The following is a 21,314-nucleotide window of genomic DNA, read 5'->3' as shown; positions in this document are numbered from 1 at the left end:
CAGTGCTCTTCCTGGCGCAATGTGTCTCAGTGCTCTTCCTGGCGCAATGTGTCTCAGTGCTCTTCTTGGCGCAATGTGTCTAACGTGCTCTACCTGGCGCAAAGTGTCTAACGTACTCTGCCTGGCGCAAAGTGTGTAGGAGGTTCTACCTGGTGCAATGTATATTAGCTGCACTACTGTGTGGTGTAATACGAATTGCCACTATTATGTGACCACGCACCTTCCCCACGAAGCAACGCCCCTAAATTTTTGCTGCGCGCCCGTGCTCTGGCATGTGGGTAGGTGAGCACCAAGCATTACTGTATGTACATAATTTCGCCCTCCTAACTTAAAAATGTGCCCTCCCTGTGATCAGCATCCTGCCCTAAAAAGTGAGCACTATCATGTGTAGCTGGCACTGCTGGGGACTTATTGTGTGTAGCTGGTACTGCTGCGGGGCATGTCATGTGTAGCTGGCACTGCTGGGGGGCATATCATATCTATCTGGCACTGCACATTATGTGTATCTGGCACTATACTGGAGACATTGTGTGTAAGGAACACTACTGTGGCTGTTATGTGTAAGGCTGCTAATTGTGTGCGTAGAGGGGGTGTGAAAATATATTTATAGTCTGATAATATACGAGGCCACGCCCACTTTTCCTGGAGGCCACACCCACTTTTCCTCGAGCGAGCGCGTGTTCGGCGCACGCATAGGGGTTTGGGGGGGGGCGCTTTTATATTTTCTCGCTCAGGGTGCTAGTAGGCCTGGAGCCAGCCCTGCCTCTGCCAGCACCCTATCAGATCAAGGGAGGGATGTACTAAAGTGAAAATGCTGGTGTTACCCTGTAGAAGCCTATGGGGCTTCTTACGCAATGTAATATGGCGAGGGTTCCGTGGTCCAGGTCATCTCTCCCCCCCCCCCCATCCCCCCTCTTCTCAGCCCAGCACACGCTGCTGTGTACTGGGCTGCATTGTGGCCAGGGAGGTGCTTAAAATATATTTTTTTCTGTATTTTTTCTAAGGGTGCTTGGCCACGCCTCCTGTGATTGGGTCACATCCCTTGAAAAATACCTGGGTCCAGCCATTCTCTTTACTGCCCTGGTTCAGAGGGACTAAGGAAAGGGACACTGTCTGTCTTTCTGTGTAACTATGGGGTCAATCAAATTAGCCACAATGATCTCTCTGGTGCGAATCACGCAGCAACAGCCGCACCTTTACGGCGGCCTTCATTCGCACAAAAGTGCTCGCCATTCCATAGAGGTCTGAGCAATTTTGTGCAAATTGAGGCTGATTTCAGCCCGCGAAGGGTGCGAAATCATCAATGGAACTTCGCACCCCTCACAGCTAATTGGATCGACCCCTATGCATCAGTGACGTGTGGTCAGGTGAGGCAGAGCAGTATACGCCAGAATTTTGACTATAGCAATTACATGAAAAATACTGATTTTTAGTCAAAACTCTGGAGTAAAAAGTCTGTGGCAGGGGAGGGCCTATGTTTTCTGCACATCTCTGATCAAAACTCACCAAATTTCCATCAGTATATATTGCTGCACCATTGTATAATGCCCACACAAATCCTTGGGCTCATATATTGTGTGTGTAACTCTGGCTTTGATACTAGTCAGTGCCTCCCCAGCCACTTACCTCATTGCACGTCACTGCTATGTATATATGTATTTATGTATGTATGTATGTATGTATGTATGTATATTTGTATGTATGTATATCTGACCTGAGTATATCGGACCTGATCCACCTTGCTGCACCGGGCAATCACAGATTTTTATGATCCCACTGGATTTGGGCTATTAGAGGACTCCCTTTTACTGTCAGTAACCGCCTGTCACTGACTCCATCCACTGCGCATTGGGCGGGTAACTTGCTGTTACCACCAGGCTCCTATGATCTGCACCTGAAACCACCTACTTCTGGGTATGTGTGGACACGCTGCTGCAACATCTTTTGTGACTGTGTATGTTTATAGGTGTGACTGTATGTATGTGACTGTATGTGTATATGTGAATGACTGTGTAACAGTATGTATGTGTATAAGTGAGTGATTTTATGCGTCATATTTTTGTAGTGTCCACAAGTGCAGTGGTATCGTAGTGTCAGCGCATACCGAAGGCATGCACACTGGTGTGACATATTGAAGGCATGACTGCCTGTCACACTGGGTAGCCCCAAGTCTCTTTCCTGAGTTGTGGACACTGCTCGGTGACACCATCCAAGGGGGAATAAGGTACTTGAACCTCACTTTCACATCTGTATTTTCCAGCATGCATAATATACCCTAAAGGGACGAGCTATCTGTGCATTGTAAATCCTTGCTAAAAGGAGAAATGGGTGGGATAGGGGGCATGATCACACGATTCTCTGCAAATCACATAATAAGAGCCCTGCCTTCTTTGCAAAATTGTGGCATTACCCATTGCCCATCCCATCCTCCCGCATTGGTTTACTCCAGCTTGTCTCCCAGAGCCAGAAAATTCAAGATCATCAAGTATAGCCCTGCAAGTACCCGTGTCATGTCCACTTTAGACGTCTGTTAGGGCATATTGGCTCTTGGAAAAACATGCTAGCTCCAACACTCTGACAAAACAGAGTGCTTCCATTAATTTCCATGGCAGTGACTTTGACTTACCTGCCAGTAGCGTAAGAGGCAGTTGGTTAGTATCATACATTTTTTAATTTGCCAAGTTTATGGGATTCCTACATGGACCAAAGAGGACCCTTTACCAAAGGATCTGAATGAGTAATAAATTGGTGAATGACAGATGAGTGGAGAAGTTTTTATTTGATAAAATATTTTTTCACAGGGAGTGATGCGCCAATGTTAAAAATGCAGCCAATCCTCCGAAAATGCAATTTTAAGAGATCTGGCAACTTACCACATGTGCACCAAGCCCAGGAATGCGCAGAACGGACTCCAAGTCATAAACTCTGAAGTCCTATCATCGTAAAAGACAGCTCTTACCGCAAGAGCTGTTCTTTTGGATTTTTTTCAAACATACAGCGTTACTACACACCCTAATGCTTGCAAAGAGTGACACGAAGCACCGTAAGCAAAATGTGATGTTTTATGCATCACACCCACAGTGTGAGTAGTTTTTTTCAGGCACATTAAGGTTCCCCAAGTGCCAACATGCTTTGTGGGCATGACAGAGCTAGTTAGTACTCATAGGGGGGTGTGGTATGCTTGACCAGCAGTCAGGAGACCGTCAGTCAGCATACTGATACCGGAATCCCAGCAGCGGAATCCCGGTGGGAGGGAGGTGAGTGCAGCAAGCCCCTTGTGGGCTCAGTGGCGACCTGTAGTTGCCACGGGTTCTATTCCCACTCTATGGGTGTCATGGACACCCACGAGTGGGAATAGTCCCTGTTGGTCGGTATGCCAACCGTCGGGATTGTGAGGCTTCAGGATGTAGGGGGAGGTAATGTGACCGTCGGTCTCCTGACCGCCGGTCACATGAATACATACCCCCATAGGGTGCCTGTAAAGAAGAATACCAAATCTTGTCTTTAACAATAAATACTAACCCAAAAAAATCACTGCCCAATTAGATTAGCGAAGAGCTGACTCGTAACCGTTTGCTATAACTGCTAAACATTCAATGCAGAGGTTTTTCTAATTCACGTCCTTATAAAAGCACTTGCCAGTCCAGATTTAATAATGTAGCTTTAAATGTGCACGTTAATCCACTCACACATGCTGAATATGCATTTTTTATGAACACATGAAAAAGCTCTAACATTTAGGGCCAGATGCATCATCGCTTGGAAAGTGATAAAATGGAGAGTGAAAAAATACCAGCCAATCAGCTCCTAACTGCCATTTTTCAAACACAGCCTGTAACATGACAGTTATGAGCTGATTGGCTGGTACTTTTTCACTCTCCATTTTATAACTTTCCAAGCGATGATGCATCTAGCCCTTAGTCCTAATTTCTGGACCTTGAAAGAGGTGGGGCCTAAAGCTAAGTGGGTGGGTCTCCACCAATAGAATGTATTCGTCCTGATATTGCCTGGATACATGTTTGGAGGTATCCTCTAAATCTCAAGGAACATGGGCACTGCTTAATTCCATCACTGCTACGTTACATTTTTGACAAATAATTTAACTGATGCACACAAAGATCACTGCAACCTGCAGAAAGCATTTCTGAGCACATATATTCAGCAACAGGCTCCACCTTTCCCTATACCTGCTTCCTCACCTGTCCTGCAGAGCCATCCGTGTGTACTGTACTTCACTGACATTTCTCCATAGAGAGCAATGATTTCTATGTCAGAGTCTGTCTGTCTTCTATTCACCTGTCAAAAACAAAATGGAGAAGAGATGAAATGAACTGTTGCCTGTGTCCACAAGCCCTATGTAAGAGAGAAAAGAGAGGAGGCAATAAGTGCTGAGGACATAAAAGGATGTGTACCCAGGAATAATGAAGAAAAGCAGGGAAAGGGTAACTCCAAAGGAGGTTAAGCCTAAAAGTGGGACTAAGGTACTTAAGCCCTTTTAATGATACAGAAATACACATATATACAGATGTTAGAAAAGGTAAGAAAACAAAGTCTCTCTCTCTCTCTCTCTCTCTCTCTCTCTCTCTCTCTCTCTCTCTCTCTCTCTCTCTCTCTCTCTCTCTCTCTATCTCTCTCTGGGGCTGTGATTGACAGCTTGCCAGTCTGAAAGTGATAGAGTCGGCTGCACTGGAGGTAAGTTAGAATTATTTACAGAAGTAATCAAAATTACTAAAGAGAAGTCAGAGGTGTATACTGAAGGTGAGTATATTGCTGTAAAGAATAATATGTGATTGGAGAAAATGGAATGTCTGTGGGGATTGAGGTAATTTATGAGAAGGAGGAGTGAGTGTTGGAGGGGGAAATGATAAGGGAAAGGGGTGGTAGAGGAGGATCTGCATGTATGAGAGAAGGAGTATTTTTTTTTTCTTCCACTCCCTCCTTTTCTTTCAGTTGATGAGGATCGAGCATCCTGTCCTCAGCATCCTTCCTGCTGTCTCCACGGTAACACAGACTCTGGTACCACTTGTACTTAGCATCTGTACTGGAGCAAGTATTAGCCCACTGCTTGAATATGGAGTTAGAACTGTCCACTTCACGGCTATACTCCTCAGACATCTTATTCTACAATGTTACACAGAACCTCTCCTCTTCTACTCCATCCAACAGCAGCTTCAGTGTCCCAGGCCAGGGGGTCTCCAGAAACCATGCTTCAATTATAATGGCTGTGGCAATCACTGCCCTCTACTCTGTGGTCTGCGTTGTGGGACTGCTCGGGAATGTCCTGGTCATGTATGGGATTGTGAGGTACGGGGTGGAATTGGGATTTGAGTTGATGTGCAGCATATTATCCATGTGTTATCCAGCTATCTTTTTTGACATAACAGATTACCAACCTCCTGTGGGAAATACATTACTTTGATAATTTGCTAATGATAATGATAATGATAATGCTTAGTTTGAGTATTGGGAAACATGTGAAAGTGTGCGCATATATGTTTGTCTGCGTATACTTATGTACTTATTTATATATATAAACATTTCTATATTTGGGTGTGCCACGTGTAAAATCAGACATGTATGTGCTGAGAATAAAATGTAAGCTTTATTCTGTGCAATGTATTATAAATAGCACATACAGTATAGTAAATCACGTATTTGTATGTAAATGTATATATGGTTATAATGTTTATGTCAATGTGTTTTATGTTGAAGTGCACTTTTCACCCTTTACATATGCAGCTCTGCTCACGCTTTAATGTCTTCCCCTTGCAGTACATGTTAGTAATATTAGCAAGACTGACCTGAGGACAAAGAGATTAATTATAACTGAATTTAAGAAAGAAGAGGGGACAACCCAAATTGTTTCCAAGGCTTTCTAAATAATTACACCATAACTTACATCTCTTTATACAAAACTGCAAATGTTTGTTATATAAGTGGCCTATACTATCTATAACATATGCATTATTTGTCTTCTAACATCTCAAAATAATGTTCCATTGTATTATTACCCATACAGTCTTCTTATTTATATAACACAGTGATATAGCTACCTATAACATTTATGTGTCCATACATATTACCACTCCCTATATCTTCTTTCTCCATATAGTGTTCTGTAAACCGCTCTCCTTCCATATAACTACTCTCTAATACACCTCCAATATCTCTCTCTATATGGGGGGAGATTTTTCAAGCCTGGAGAGATAAAATAAAATGGAGAGAGATAAAGTACCAACTAGTCAACTCCTATCATTTTTCAAACACTGCCTGTAGAATGACAGGAGCAGATTGATTGGTACTTTATCTCTTCCCACTTTATCTCTCTCCAAGCTGTGATAATGTCCTGCTTTATAGTTGTTTTCTATTCTACTCATTTCTTCACATACAGTAACTTTTCACTATAACCAAAGGAGCCAATTTGTAAGATTTGGGATGTTCTTGCTGGGTGTAGATCATCAAATCGACAGTGTCTAGGTCGACAATGTTTAGGTCGACCACTATAGGTCGACAGTCACTAGGTCGACAGGGTTTGAAGGTTGACAGGGTTTCTAGGTTGACATGTGCTAGGTCGACAGGTCAAAAGGTCGACATGAGTTTTTTTGTTTGTTTTTTGGTGTCGTTTTCTGCGTACAGTGACCGGGAAGCCGAATTAGTGCACCGTGTCCCCTCGCATGGCTCGCTTCGCTCACCATGCTTCGGGCAAGGTGCCTCGCTCTGCTACCGCTTTGCTCGGCATAGATTACCATTCCAATCGTAGTCCACGTGGATCGTTAAGTATGAAAAAGTAAAAAAAAAAAAAGATTTAAAAAAAAAACTCATGTCGACCTTGAAACCCTGTCGACCTTCAAACCCTGTCGACCTAGTGACTGTCGACCTATAGTGGTCGACCTAAACATTGTCGACCTAGACAGTGTCGATCTTCAGACCGGATCCCGTTCTTGCCTCCCACAGAGGTAGCGACAGTATGACTCTTTCCTCTTAACTATTTTTTTGTTTTGTTTGCAAAATAACTTTATAGATGTAAATGAATGGATGGACATAAGGAAATGGATATAGGAACAGAAAAGAAAAAGAATGAATGGTGAAGGAGACTTATGAAATACAGTAGTAACATAACTACCCTATCTTCCTATACAAGCATTCCCAATAACTGCTGCCGTTTTCCCATTTTGTAGTTCCTTGTAACTCTTCCTACCACACGATACATGTGTACTCCAAAGCCATGATATAGAGTTAGACACATTCTACGTAATAAACACAGGCGTAATATGCACAGAGTAAATAGAAACATTTTACGCAGCTTGGAAAGCTGGCTGCATCTCAAGTTGCATCCTGCTCTGCAAGGGTGGCATTGGCATACTGTATATACTGTACCAGATTTACTCCAGAAAAACATGGGCCATGTTTAATGCTTGGTGAAAGAAAAATAATAGCATATGTGCCTGATTTATGGCAAGAAATGTGGCCTGACTGTTACTACTAAGTGCTAAAGTTACAGTATCCAATTTACATACAAATGAAATGTCATGCACAAGACTGTGAATGGACAGTTTTACTGAAGACAGTGGCCCTCATTCCGAGTTGTTTGCTCGGTAATTTTCTTCGCATCACAGCGATTTTCCGCTAATTGCGCATGCGCAATGTTCGCACTGCGACTGCGCCAAGTAAATTTGCTAAGAAGTTTGGTATTTTACTCACGGCATTACGAGGTTTTTTTCTTCGTTCTGGTGATCGTATTGTGATTGACAGGAAGTGGGTGTTTCTGGGCGGAAACTGCCCGTTTTATGGGAGTGTGTGAAAAAACGCTGCCGTTTCTCGGAAAAACGCGGGAGTGGCTGGAGAAACGGGGGAGTGTCTGGGCGAACGCTGGGTGTGTTTGTGATGTCAAACCAGGAACGAAACTGACTGAACTGATCGCAGTGGCAGAGTAAATGTCGAGCTACTCAGAAACTGCAAAGAAATTTCTATTCGCAATTTTGAGAATCTTTCGTTCGCAATTTTGCTAAGCTAAGATTCACTCCCAGTAGGCGGCGGCTTAGCGTGTGCAATGCTGCTAAAAGCAGCTTGCGAGCGAACAACTCGGAATGAGGGCCAGTGTTACTAATAAATAACATAGCAACAGTTACCATGTAATATACATTTTAATACATATGCAAATACATACTAAAAGTACTAATTAAGTTTAAATAAATGCATAAATCCGTTGTGTACCACCTTATATACCAAATGGGAATCTTGATTCCTTCCACGGACTTAATTTAAATATGTAAGTAGATTGCAGCAGCAGTTTACTCATATTTCTAATGTTTCTAATAATCAGGGGTTAAAGTGAGCTGGAACAGGGCGGAACCAGTTCACCCTGCTCCGGCCCACCTAACCCAGAATGTCAGCCTGAAGCACAGGGAGATGCCGGGCACCCACTGAGATTTTCCTACCAGCAAGCGCCCGGCTCCTTCCCCTCAGTGGCAGCTGGAGGCAGGCGTTCACCCCTGAACTCTGGCTTCCGGCTCTGCAGTGTGCACTATGGGAGAGACGTCATGACATCTCTCCCATAGTTCTGAGGAGCTGGTTGTCAGAGGGACGGCAGTGGTCATATGCAGGAGCGGGGCTAAAGGTAAGTATTGTGGGAGGTTTTGTGTGTGTGTGTAAGGTACACTACCACAGTGGGCACTACAACTGGGGGCACTACTACTGGGGGCAATTCTGCAAGGGGCATTACCACCGGGGGGTTCTACTACCAGGGGCACTAATAATAGGGGCGTTGCATAAGGGGCATTACTTCTGGGGTCATAAGGGGCACTACATAAGGGGCACCACTACTATGGGCACTGCATAAGGGGCACTACCACTACTATGGGCTCTGCATAAGAAGCACTACCACTGTGGGATTGTATAAGCGGCACTACTGCTGTAGGCATTATGTGTATTAGTGGCACTGCTACTGTGAGCATTGTGTATAAGGGTCACCAATGTGGGCATTTTGTGTAAAGGGCACCAATGTGTCATAACATTTATAAGGGACACTACCATGTGGTGTAATGTGAATTAGATTGTATTACTGTGCGGCGTAATTTGAATTGGAGACACTATTGTGTGACCACACCCCTTTCTTTTTGAGGCCATGCCCCCTTTTTAGACCACATCCCCTTTATATAGTATAAGTGGGAGAGATCAAGGTGCACCTAGACAATCATAAGTGAAAGTCAATCGTTATTTTCGTGATGATGACTATCTTGCACCAGAGGGCGAGTTTCTGCAAGATATGTGCCCCCTGATAGCGATAGGTGCATTTGTGTCTGTGTTAAGGTCTGACTAAATCGCATTTCATATTTTACATAAAAAAGATGCTTATTTCCAAATTTGCATCAGCTCCTATGGGGCCTAGTTGTGATTGCCCTGTAAACAGTATATGGCTTCCAAGCTGTTATTACTTTACTTCTGCTTGTGGACTCGGTTTGCTTAATAATGCACATGCTCGCCCACCAAAATGCTCAGTATAGAGACTTGTGAAAGCTTAGCATATGGCCTACAATGGCTAACACCATCTTAAGATGGCATTAGTTGTCAGAAAAACTGAAGCAAAACTTTTTGGAAGCTTAGTAAATTTACTAAGCTATTTGGAGTTCCAGTAGAGGACTGCTTTTGTGATTGTAATGAGAGGAATTGCAACATATATAGCCAACATAATTCATTTTATGGAAATCCTCCAAAAATTGCAGTTTTCATCTAAGTTCTTCCTGTAATTCTTCCCTGTTACTCATACTTGCTTACTCTCCTAGGACGGCCGGGAGGCTTCCGATTTCAGGTGGTGTTCTCAGCCACCAGGAAGAGTATTCAAGTCTACCAGAGCCTGCCCATATCTGCCTGGTGCCGGGCACTTCCAAAATAAAGTGGGCAGTCCTGGGCAGCCAATGTCACAATTTTTGCTGTATCAACATAGCCAAATCCCCGCTTAACAATGAGAGTAATCTCAGCACAGTATAGTGGGGAGTGGGGCCACAATGACGCAATCGCTCTGTCATGCCCCACACAGCCCACATATGCCATACTACGCTCCTCACACACCCTCTGCTTTGATGAGCTGCCTGCCTCCCTCCTACATCATCATATCCGTGTCCCCACAGTGTTCACTGAGATGGGCAGTAGTTATTGATAATTTAAGATTGCCTGAGAGATCTCACTCTAATTCAGTAATCTCTTCAACATTTGGTGGAGAGTAGCCTACTATGTTCTATATGACATTTCCTATCTCCCATCTAGAAGCACCCTATAACTCCTCCTACCTCTTTATATATCTGCTCCCTATAACTCATGCTACTTTATCTCTCCATGGGTGGTATGCATAACGAATGTGATGCATCCTGCCACCGATCGCATGCATAGTGGCATTTATTAACACCATATGCATGTAGATTTAAGCAAAGTACAGCTCTGCCGATAAGAGCTGTCCTTTGCAGTGTGGGGACTTCCAATATCATGACCCAGGAGACCTTCTGCACATGTGTGGCCATCAGCCAGCGCATGCGGAAACTGCATGAGACACGTGGAGGGAACCTATTGGATCCCTCAGCCCATAGGCTTCTATTAGGTTGCCTATCGGGTCCAAGCCCCGACAGATGTATGAAAACAGCATTTTCGGAGGTTTGAGCGCATCTTTGATGCACCTGGCCCAATATAACTACTTAGACTACCCCCTATAATTCTTATCATTTTTTTAAACAACTACTGTACTCCATATACTGTAATTCCACCTGTTTCTCCTTATTTACTGCTCCCTTTAACTTCTACTTCCATATAGCTCCACCCAGTCTCTCAAATTTCTGAAAGAAATATTTCTTAAACCTGAAAATAATTACTATTAATCATATTTAGTAAATGAGGGGTGAAGGGAGAATGTAATAGGGTACAATTTTGAAAACACACATTTTTTGTTGTTGATTTTTAAAGTAAAAAACAACTTAGGGGTCTATTTACTAAGCCTTGGATGGAGATAAAGTGGATGGAGATAAAGTACCAGCCAATCAGCTCCTAACTGTCATATTACAGGCTATGTTTGAAAAACGACAGGAGCTGGTTGGCTGATACTTTGGGGGTCATTCCGACCTGATCGTAGCTGTGCTAAATATAGCACAGCTACGATCACTGACACAGACATGCGGGGGGACGCCAACCACAGGGCTAGTCCACCCGCATGTCTGGCCGGCCCCACCGCACAAGTACAAAAGCATCGCCGCTTTTGTACATGTAAAGTTACTCTCAGTGGAACTCCTGCGGCTGGCCGGGAGTTACTTGTCGCTGCCAGGGTCGCAGCGGCTGCGTGTGACATCACGCAGCCGCTGTGGCCCGCACCCCCCCCCCCCCTCTGCATGGTCCGGCCATGCCTGCGATGGCCGGACCATGCCCCAAAAATGCCGGGCAAACGATGCCGTGCCGCCCCCTCCTGCCCAGCGACTGCCTCTGCCTGTCAATTAGGCAGAGGCGAACGCTAGGCGCCGCCGGCTGTCTGGCATGTGCCGGCACACTGCGGCGCCGGCGCATGCACAGTTCTGACCCGATTGCACCTCTGCCAAATACTGAAGCGTGCGATCGGGTCGGAATAACCCCCTTTATCTCCGAACACTTTACCTCTGTCCACGGCTTAGTAAATAGACCCCTTAGTTTTGCCATTAAAAATATTGCTACTTAAAATCCAGCTGCAAAATTGCTGATAAACTGTCACTTTTACAAACTCATACCCATCACATTCCCCTAATGCTTGCTAAGCTTCGATCCAAGCGTTTTAATTTTATTAGTATGTTTTCTTTTCTGGAGTTATTAAATCTTTGGGTATATAAAAAAAAAGGGTCAATTTCTGCAGGTCTACCTTATTAAATACAGGTTTATCATCAACCCTTGTGTGTACCAGATTTTGCACAACACATGGAATATGTTCTGTGATATTTTTGAAAGTTTCCTAAATTCAGGAAACAGGCTGCAGTACTTGTGAACTTAGTGTTTTCAATGGTTAGCTCTACTTTTTTTTATAGAATGACCAAAGTGTCCATATTAGTAATCCAGCTCTATTGTCTGGAGGATGGTGTGAGGCTCGGTAAGACTCTGCCTAAGCATATTTTCCCCTTATTGGCATCAAGCCTCTTCTAAGGGATGACAGCTGGCATTGCTGTCTAGGCTGGCACAAGACCCAGCTCTTGAATGATTTGTGATTCTAGACATACTGTACACTCTGCTGCGTTTCCTTCTATACCTAGAATACCTTGGGGAGATGTAGTATACATCTAATTTATGAAGATGAAGCTTTTATGTAATGTCACAATAATTAAGTGTTGAATGCATATCCGCAGGAGAAAAACAACAACAAACTGTTTACTTTGGTAAGAAAAAGTTACTTTGTCTGATAGAGAATACCAGCTACAGTATATCCATTTACATAGAAAAATAGAATTTGACGGCAGATAAGATACAGTTGGCCCATCTAGTCTGCCCCTTTATTACCATATTGTTATCTCAAACCCTTATTTGATCCCTATTTCCTTGAAGGATATCCTTATGTCTATCCCATGCATGTTTAAATTACACTACTGTCTTAGCCTCTACCATCTCTGATGGGAGGCTATTCCACTTGTCCACTACCCTTTACCTATATCCTGAAGAAATAGCACAAATCACAATGGCCTAGGTATTACTGATGAGGACTTTCAATTGCTCATACTTTAATTCTGACTAATCACAGCCAATAACCAATTCTTGTAATGGCTTGTGCAGCCAAAAAAGGGCGTGTGGCTCCGCTAGAAGGGGACATGGCCTCAAGGAAGTCCCCCAGTTGACATCACTACAGGGAGAGTGGCCTTGCGGGCAGCCCTGGATTACCTCACTCTGTGGGCGTGCCCAGCATCCCCGAGACTATGACTGTATTGCTGGCTCCTACTCAATGACAGGAGCCGGTTGATGTAGGATAACGTCATATAGCCATAGTCAGTGTAGCAGCGCCCCCAGTAACCCCCACACACACACACACACACACACTCCCTGCTGCTGGCACCTTTTTACCAGGGATGGCCGGATGCTACACAGTCAGTGCAGCAGTGCCCCCTGCACCTCCCCACCCCGGCACCTAGTTAGTAGATCCCCGCATCTCCCCGCCGCCAGCACCTAATTACCGGGGATGGCCGGCTTTAAGGATGATGAATATGCACCTAAGGGAGTATACAGTATATCTCTAATTTCTCTGACGTCCTAGTGGATGCTGGGTACTCCGTAAGGACCATGGGGGTGTAGACGGGCTCCGCAGGAGACTGGGCACTCTTAAAAGAAAGATTAGGTACTATATCTGGTGTGCACTGGCTCCTCCCTCTATGCCCCTCCTCCAGACCTCAGTTAGTATCTGTGCCCGGCCAGAGCTGGATGCACCCTAGGGGCTCTCCTGAGCTTCCTAGAAAAGAAAGTATTTGTTAGGTTTTTTATTTTCAGTGAGATCTGCTGGCAACAGACTCACTGCTACGTGGGACTGAGGGGAGAGAAGCGAACCTACCTGCTTGCAGCTAGCTTGGGCTTCTAAGGCTACTGGACACCATTAGCTCCAGAGGGATCGAACACAGGCCCAGTCCTCGGTCGTCCGGTCCCGGAGCCGCGCCGCCGTCCCCCTTGCAGAGCCAGAAGAATGAAGAGAAGTTGAAAATCGGCGGCTGAAGACTCCGGTCTTCATTAAGGTAGCGCACAGCACTGCAGCTGTGCGCCATTGCTCCCTTAGCACACCACACACTCCGGTCACTGATGGGTGCAGGGCGCTGGGGGGGGGCGCCCTGGGCAGCAATTAGATTACCTTACTTGGCGAAAAGCACATAATACAGTCTGATAAACTGTATATGTGCATTAACCCCCGCCATTAAAGTACATAAAAGGACAGAAGCCCGCCGCTGAGGGGGCCGGGCCTTCTTCCTCAGCACACCGGCGCCATTTTCTCTTCACAGCTCAGCTGGAAGGAAGCTCCCCAGGCTCTCCCCTGCAGTATCCTGGTACACAAAGGGTAAAAAAGAGAGGGGGGGCACATAAATTTAGGCGCAAAACTGTGTATATAAGCTGCTATAGGGGGAAAATCCCTCAGTATAGTGTACATCCCTGTATTATATAGCGCTGTGGTGTGTGCTGGCATACTCTCTCTCTGTCTCTCCAAAGGGCCTGGTGGGGGAACTGTCTTCAAATAGAGCATCCCCTGTGTGTGTGGTGTGTCGGTACGCGTTTGTCGACATGTCTGAGGTAAAAGGCTCCTCTAAGGAGGTGATAGAGCGGATATGTGTGTGGGAGGGTGTCTCCGTGGACAACGCCGACACCTGTTTGGATATGTGTAAGTGCTGAGGTAAAATTATTGCACAAAAGGTTAGGGAACAGAAAGGAAATCTACCCTGGTCTGTCCCTATGTCACAGAGACTTTCAGAGTCTCTCTATGTTCACTATCCAAAATAACAAAGTATCGACACGGAGTTTAACTCCACTGTCGACTACGATAATGCAAAGTTACAGCCAAGAGGGCTAAAAGATATTCAATATATGATTATTGGAATAAAAGATGATTTGCATATCACTGATGACTCATCTGTCCCTGACACGAGAGTACACATGTTAAGGGAAAGAATGCTGAGGTAAAATTTCCCTCCTCTCATGAGGAAAAAGAGCGGGAATCTCCAGACAAGAGACGGCAGCTTCCCACAAGAGAATTCTCAGGCTGTATCCTTTCCCCACTAGGGCCAGGATGTGTTGAGAATCTTCCCCTTGGGTGTCCTGTTTGCACTAGCTATTCTCAGAGATCCTGCAGATAGTGTGCACATTCTAGTATACTACCCAGACCGGCGATTGTGTCGGCATGGGTTTATAGCGCTGTGGCAGCGTGGACAGGTACCTTATCAGCAGAGATTGAGACCCTAGTATGCATATAAATATTTTAAGATGCTGTCTTAAGTGATAGATATATAATTATAAAGCATGCCCAAAGGGACATGAGTATACTGGGTCCTAGAGACAAAAGCTATGTCGATTTCTGCTTGACGTGTCCTGTAGAATATACATTGGACAGATGATGCCGACTTAAGAGGCATATGGAAGGCTGAGGATTGTGTGGAGAAAGGTTCTCGGGCCTGGTCTCCACATCTATAGCTGGTAATTCTGATATTTTGCCTTATATTCCTGCACAGCCTAGGAAAGCACGACATTATTAAATGCAGCTTTTCGAATAAAGAAACAAGAAAGTCTGAGGTGCGTCCTTTCTTGTCAGAGTCGGGGGCAGAGGAAAGAAGATGTACAACACAGCTAGTCCCCAGGAACAGAAGTCCTCCCCGGCCTCTACAAAAATCCACCACATGTCGCTGGGGCTCCACAGGCGGAGCTAGGCCCGGTGGGGACACGCCTTCGTAAGTTCAGCCACAAGTGGGTTCACTCCCTGTTAGATCCCTGGGCAATAGAAATTGTATCGCAGGGATACAGGCTGGACTGTGAGAAGATGCCCCCTCACCGAGGACCCGGCGGGCTTCCCCCCAAGAGAGGGAGCCAGTGTTAACTGCAATTCGTAAATTGTATCTTCAACAGGTGGTGGTCAAGGGTCCCCTCCTTCAACAAGAGGGTGTTATTATTCGACCATGTTATAATCCCGAAACCAGACGTTTCGGTTAGAGCCATATTGAATTAAAATCCCTGAACATATACCTGAAAAGGTTCAGGTTCAAGATGGAATCGCTAAGAGCGGTCATTGCAAGCCTGAAATGAATCGGGACATAAGGGATGCATACCTTCGTGTCCCCATTTATCCACCTCATCAGGCGTACCTCAGAATTGCGGTACGGGATTGTCATTACCAATTTCACCAAGGTAATGGCGGATATGATGGTGCTCCTGCGGAAGCAAGGTGTCACTATTATCACATACTTGGATGATCTCCTCATAAAAGCGAGATCAAGAGAGCAGTTGCTGGACAGCGTATCACCTTCTCTGGAAGTGAAACAACAACACGACTGGATTCCGAAGTCGCAGTTGGTTCCTACAGCTCATCTGCCTCGCCTAGGCATGATCCTAGACACAGACCAGAAGAGGGTTTATCTCCCGATAGAGAGAGCTCAGGAGCTCATGACACTGGTCAGGAATCCATTGAAAACCAAAACAGGTGTCAGTGCATCACTGCACTCGAGTCCTGGGAAGGATGATGGCATCATACGAGGCCATCCCCTTCGGCTGGTTCCATGCAAGGACAATGGAACTTACTGGACAAGTGGTCCGGATCACATCTTCAGATGCATCGGTTAATTACCCTATCCCCCAGGGCCAGGGTGTCTCTCCTGTGGTGGCTGCGGAGTGCTCACCTTCTCGAGGGCCGCAGATTCGGCATTCAGGACTGGGTCCTGGTGACCACGGATGCAAGCCTCCAAGGGTGGGGGGCAGTTACACAGGGAAGAAAATTCCAAGGTTTGTGGTCAAGCCAACAGACTTGCCTTCACATCAATATCCTGGAACTAAGGGCCATATACAACGCCCTAAGTCAAGCGGAGTTCCTGCTTCGCGACCAACCGGTTCTGATCCAGTCAGACCGCAGGGGCTCATGTAAACCGCCAGGGCGGCACAAGGAGCAGGGTGGCGAGTGTAGAAGCCACCAGAATTCTTCGCTGGGAGGAGAATCAAGTAAGCGCACTGTCAGCAATGTTCATTCCGGGAGTGGACACGATCTCCACCCGGGAAAGTGGTGACTTCATCAGGAAGTCTTCACGCAGTTTGGCAAATTGATGGAAACTGCCTCAGGTGGACTACATGGCGTCCCACCTCAATAAAAAGATAAAAAAGGTTTTACGCTGGGTCAAGGGACTCTCAGGTGATAGCTGTGGTCGCACTAGTAACACCGTGGGTGTTCCAGTCGGTCTATATATTCCCTCCTCTTCCTCTCAGACCCAAGGGCTGAGAATTGTAATAAACGGAGGAGTGTGAACAATATTCTTTGCTCCGGATTGGCCAAGAAGGACTCGGTACCCGGAACTGCAAGAAATGCTCTCAGAGGACCCATGGCCTCTGCCTCTCAGTCAGGACATGTTGCAACAGGGACCCTGTCTGATCAAGACTTACCGCGGCTGCGTTGGACGGCATGGCGGTTGAACGCCGGATCCTAGCGGAAAAGGGCATTCCGGATGCAGTTATTCCTACGCTGATAAAGGCTAGGAAAGACGTGACAGCAAGACTTTTTCACTGTATATGGCGAAAATAGGTTGCTTGGTGTGTGGCCGGGAAGGCCCTACAGAGGAATTCCAGGGGGGTCGATTCCTGCACTTCCTACAGTCAGGAGTGACTATGGGCCTAAAATTAGGATCCATAAAGGCCAAGATTTCGGCCCTATCCCTTTTTCTCTCAAAAAGAACTGGCTTCACTGCCTGAAGTTCGGACGTTGTTACAGGGGTGCTGCATATTCAGCCCCTTTTGTGCCTCCAGTGGCACCTTGGGATCTTAACGTGTGTTGGATTCCTAAAATCCCACTGGTTTGAGCCACTTAAGACCGTGGAGCTAAAATATCTCACGTGGAAAGTGGTCATGGTTTGGCCTTAGCTTGGACTAGGCGTGCGTCAGAATTGGCGGCTTTGTCATGTAAAAGCCCATATCTGATCTTCCATATGGAAAGGGCAGAATGGAGGACTCATCCCCAATTTCTCCCTAAGGAGGTATCATCGTTTCATTTGAACCAACCTATTGTGTTGCCTGCGGCTACTAGGGACTTGGAGGATTCCAAGTTGCTGGACGTAGTCCGGGCCCTGAAACTTTGTTTCCAGGACGGCTAGAGTCAGAAAAACTGACTCGCTATTTATCCTGCATGCACCCAACAAGCTGGGTGCTCCTGCTTCAAAGCAGACTATTGCTCGCTGGATCTGTAGCACGATTCAGCTTGCACATTCTGCGGCTGCATTGCCGCATCCTAAATCAGTAAAAGCCCATTCCACGAGGAAGGTGGGCTCTTCTTGGGCGGCTGCCCGAGGGGTCTCGGCTTTACAACTGTGCCGAGCTGCTACTTGGTCCGGTTCAAACACTTTTGCAAAATTCTACAAGTTTGATACCCTGGCTGAGGAGGACCTTGAGTTTGCTCATTCGGTGCTGCAGAGTCATCCGCACTCTCCCGCCCGTTTGGGAGCTTTGGTATAATCCCCATGGTCCTTACGGAGTACCCAGCATCCACTAGGACGTCAGAGAAAATAAGAATTTACTCACCGGTAATTCTATTTCTCGTAGTCCGTAGCGGATGCTGGGAGCCCGTCCCAAGTGCGGACTCTCTGCAATACATGTATATAGTTATTGCTTAACTAAAGGGTTATTGTATGAGCCATCTGTTGAGAGAGGCTCAGTTATTGTTCATACTGTTAACTGGGTATAGTTATCACGAGTTGTACGGTGTGATTGGTGTGGCTGGTATGAGTCTTACCCTGGATTCCAAATCCTTTCCTAGTAATGTCAGCTCTTCCGGGCACAGTTAACTGAGGTCTGGAGGAGGGGCATAGAGGGAGGAGCCAGTGCACACCAGATACAGTACCTAATCTTTCTTTTAAGAGTGCCCAGTCTCCTGCGGAGCCCGTCTATACCCCCATGGTCCTTACAGAGTACCCAGCATCCACTACGGACTACGAGAAATAGAATTACCGGTGAGTAAATTCTTATTATCTGCTGTGTTCAGGCTTGTTAAATATGGGGAAATTAGGTTCATGAATAGGCCACTAGTATTTAAGTGTTGTAAAGTGGGCCGGCAATCACCATGTAAAACTACACTAGGGCCCTCATTCCGAGTTGTTCGCTCGCTAGCTGCTTTTAGCAGCATTGCAAACGCTAGGCCGCCGCCCTCTGGGATTGTATTTTAGCTTAGCAGAATAGCGAACGAAAGATTAGCAGAACTGCTACTAAATAATATGTTGCCGTTTCTGAGTAGCTCCAGACCTACTCCTAGACTGTGATCACTTCAGTCCGTTTAGTTCCTGGTTTGACGTCAGAAACACTCCTGCGTTTTTAGCTGGCACGCCTGCGTTTTTTAGCACACTCCCTGAAAACGGCCAGTTACCACCCAGAAACACCCACTTCCTATCAATCACTCACCGCTCAGCAGAGCAACTGAAGGGGGTCATTCCGAGTTGTTCGCTCGCTAGCTGCTTTTAGCAGCATTGCACACGCTAGGCCGCTGCCCTCTGGGAGTGTATCTTCGCTTAGCAGATTTGCGAATTAAAGATTAGCAGAATTGCGAATAGAAAATTCTTAGCAGTTTCTGAGTAGCTCGAGACTTACTCCTACACTGCGATCAGCTCAGCCCGTTTCGTTCCTGGTTTGACGTCACCAACACGCCCTGCGTTCGGCCAGCCACTCCCCCGTTTCTCCAGACACTCCTGCGTTTTATCCTGGCACACCAGCGTTTTTCCGCACACTCCCAGAAAACGGTCAGTTTCCGCCCAGAAACACCCACTTCCTGTCAATCACACTCCGATCACTTCAAATATGAAAATTCTTCATTCGGACGTGAGTAAATCTTCTACGTTTTGTGCTAAATTACTTAGCGCATGCGCACTGCGTACCATGCGCATGCACATTTTTGCCTTAATCGCTCCGTTGCGAAAATCGGCAACGAGCGAACAACTCGGAATGACCCCCGAAAAGCGTCGCCCAGACCTGTGTAAAATTGCTTTGTTTGATGTTAAAATACTTAGCGCATGCGCGCTGCATACCATGCGCATGCGCATTTTCCGCCTAATCGCTGCGTCGCAAAAAACGGCAACGAGCGACCACCTAGATTATAAATCACCATTTCTCTACAAAAGTAAAAAAAATTGTATTTACTGTTCATTTTAATTATTCTAGCAATGTTCACATATGCAAAAACTGTCATTCATTTTTGCATATTGCTTAATCTATCTTCTCTTCTGTTTGCATAACTCATAATAATTAGAGAGCGTATTGCAGTAAATGAGATTGATTTCTTGATTAAAGAAATTGTTTACTTTTGAACAACTCCCCTTAGTATAACTTGCCCTTCATGTCAACAGTTTTCCATCATTACCTGAAGCCAGGATGCCAATCACTCTGCAGCAGACATTGTTCTAGGACTAATCATTCAGGGATCCTCATTAGAGCTGTAGCTGTACAGAGCTATCCCGAAGAGACATGCATGGATTGTACACTGTGGCTTGGACTGCTGCAAAACTGCCCTGTAAATGAGTCGATAGCACATCACAGGCTTTTGGCTTTAGGTACTGGGGATTTTAGGGGTGTTATATTCAGGGCATGCAACCTCTTTAATTCAGAAAATGTTGTTTCAAACCAATTACAGCTAGTGATAATTAACCATAAAACTCAAATATTCTATGATTGTTTAATATAAATGTTTGTGTCAGGCAGATAACCAAGCCTTGATTAAGTTGATTTGCTCCCACATACTGTACAGTCATTACACTAAGAGACCATTTAATGTAATTAATACTTGTGCATAAAGTATACTATAAATGAGAACAATTACATTCTATTGACCCATCTTTCTGCAGAAAGAATATTAGTGGGATGAGGGGGATTAACTAAAGTTCAACAAACCTCTAGAAGAAAAACCTGGATTCTCTGTTCTGAAGTGTAGAGGAGAGGGAACATAGTTAAGTGCTATTTAAACATCTCTAATATAATCTTACTGTTTTCAGGTGCTTGAGATTGCCTCAAAACCATTGAGATTAGTAAAATGTACAATTAATTTTGACAATGCATTTCAAATTGGGTGCAGACAACCTATTTAAATGTAGATCTATAAAAATTAAAGGGGAAAATTCTGTTTAATAAATACTACAGCCGTGGCCAAACGTTTTGAGAGTGACACAAGTATTGGTTTCCCCAAAGTTTGCTGCTTCAGTGTTTTTAGACCTTTTTGTCAGATGTTACTATGGTACACTGAAGTAAAATTACAGGCATTTCATAAGTGTCAAAGGCTTTTATTGACAATTACATGAAGTTTATGCAGAGTCAATATTTGTAGTGTTGACCCTTCTTTTTAAGATCTCTGCAATTCGTCCTGGCATGTTGTCAATCAACTTCTGGGCCACATACTGACTGATGGCCACCCATTCTTGCTTAATCAATGCTTGGAGTTTGTCAGAATTTGTTGGTTTTTGTTTGTCCACCCGCTTCTTGAGGATTGACCACAAGTTGTCAATGGATTTAAGGTTTGGGAAGTTTCCTGGCCAAGGACCCAAAATTTCAATGTTTTTTTTCCAGAGTCACTTAGTTATCACTTTTGCCTTATTGCATGGTGCACCATCATGCTGAAAAGGGCACTGTTCGTC

The 21,314-nt window shown here is 45.3% G+C and overlaps 1 protein-coding gene across 1 annotated transcript in view; it reads left to right on the top strand.

Moving 5' to 3' along the window:
* The first annotated feature begins 4,926 nt into the window (after positions 1-4,926).
* Positions 4,927-21,314, top strand: part of OPRD1 (opioid receptor delta 1) — an 86,849-nt gene continuing 70,461 nt past the window's right edge. Inside the window, exon 1 of the mRNA XM_063954635.1 lies at positions 4,927-5,304. Within this exon, the coding sequence (XP_063810705.1) occupies positions 5,072-5,304 (233 nt within the window). The 5' untranslated portion in view covers positions 4,927-5,071. The remainder of the gene's footprint in view (positions 5,305-21,314) is intronic.

This window comes from Pseudophryne corroboree, chromosome 2 (genome assembly GCF_028390025.1).
Source record: "Pseudophryne corroboree isolate aPseCor3 chromosome 2, aPseCor3.hap2, whole genome shotgun sequence".
Lineage (NCBI taxonomy): Eukaryota > Metazoa > Chordata > Amphibia > Anura > Myobatrachidae > Pseudophryne > Pseudophryne corroboree.
This window is presented reverse-complemented; position numbering and strand designations above follow the sequence as displayed.